Here is a 1,426-nt window from a genome sequence, read left to right on the forward strand (position 1 = left end):
ATTTTAAAAAATATCAAATTTGAATCTTCAGTATTCTACTTATTTTATGTGTTAATGTCATTATACAGGTCCACTATTTCAGTAATTTCTAGAGTGCCACAGATAAGATAAAAAAACAAAATCCAACTCCAGTCCAAAATCGATAACACTGTCTTCATGTGACCAGGATGAGAAGCTCCTGCTCCCAACACCAGAGCCACAGTAAGAAAAGAGTTCCCCCAAGTTCACTGGTGACAAGGAAATAGTAAGGAAGGTCAGAGTAAGACTACACAGCTGTGAACATTCACATTCTGATTCTGACAAACAAAAACTGACTCCAAAATCCAACTTTGGCTGAGAAATGCTGAGGTCACATACAGCCACACATGCCTAGGTTAACCCGCAAAAGGCAAGAGATTTTTGGTGTGGCGTGGTGGCTTTCCTTCAATAGCAAAGGCATTCAGAAGTTTCGGGAGCATTGTTCAGTTTTTCTCAAAATGTCATGACATCCAGCTGAATCTTCTTCCACTAGGCCTGCTGAGACCAGAGAAACCGATCACATTTTTCAAGCATGCTTTGTATCAAAGCTCTGAAATCCCAAAGAAAAGAAATATGTCAGTGTTTGTTTTTCACAGAAAATTTAAAAACCTACAGAGAATTAGAGGACTCAAAAAGTTGGCTAATTCTATGCATCAAAAGGCATAATCAAGAGAATGAAAAACGCAACCTATGAAATGGAAGAAAATATCTGCAAATCATACAGCTGATAAGCAGTTAATATCCAGAATATGAGAGAATTTCTGCAGTAACAAAAAAATCAAAGATCCTGACTTAAAGATGATATATAAAGAGCCAGTAAGCCTATGAAAAGATGTTCAACATCACCAATTATTGGGGAAATGCAAACCAAAACCACAATCTAATATTCTTTCACACCCATTAAGGATAGCTACTATAAAAAAACAAAAAATACCCCAGAAAATAATAGGTACTAGTCTAGGAGATATTTGAGCCCCTGTGCACTGTTGGCAGGAATGTCTAATGGTGCATTCTCTCTGCAAAACTGTATGTTGGTTCCTCAAAAAATTAAAAATTGAATTGCCATATGATTCAGCAATTCCACTTCTTGGTGTATACACAAAAGAATCGAGAGCAAGGTCTCACAGAGATATTCCTACAGTCATGTTCACAGCAGCATTAGTTACACTATCCAGGAAGTGGAAGCAACCCAGGTGTCCATCACTGGATGACGGATAAACAAAACGGGGCATATACAGACAATGGAGCATTATTCAGACTTCAAAAAGAAACCTTGGCACATGCTACAAGACGGATGCAACTCAAGGACATTACGCTAAGTGAAATAAGCCAGTCACAAACAGACAAATACTGGTATGAGTCCAGTGGGTGAGGTATTGAGAATAGCACATTCATAAAACAGAAAGTA

The 1,426-nt window shown here is 37.9% G+C and overlaps 1 protein-coding gene across 1 annotated transcript in view; it reads right to left on the reverse strand.

The window, feature by feature from the left end:
• Window positions 1–1,426, reverse strand: part of HPS5 (HPS5, biogenesis of lysosomal organelles complex 2 subunit 2) — a 44,519-nt gene continuing 43,093 nt past the window's right edge. Inside the window, exon 22 of the mRNA XM_012811399.2 lies at window positions 1–568. Within this exon, the coding sequence (XP_012666853.1) occupies window positions 508–568 (61 nt within the window). The 3' untranslated portion in view covers window positions 1–507. The remainder of the gene's footprint in view (window positions 569–1,426) is intronic.

The sequence above is a fragment of the Otolemur garnettii genome, unplaced genomic scaffold, assembly GCF_000181295.1.
Source record: "Otolemur garnettii isolate 467f Iridium unplaced genomic scaffold, OtoGar3 scaffold00001, whole genome shotgun sequence".
NCBI classification, from domain to species: domain Eukaryota; kingdom Metazoa; phylum Chordata; class Mammalia; order Primates; family Galagidae; genus Otolemur; species Otolemur garnettii.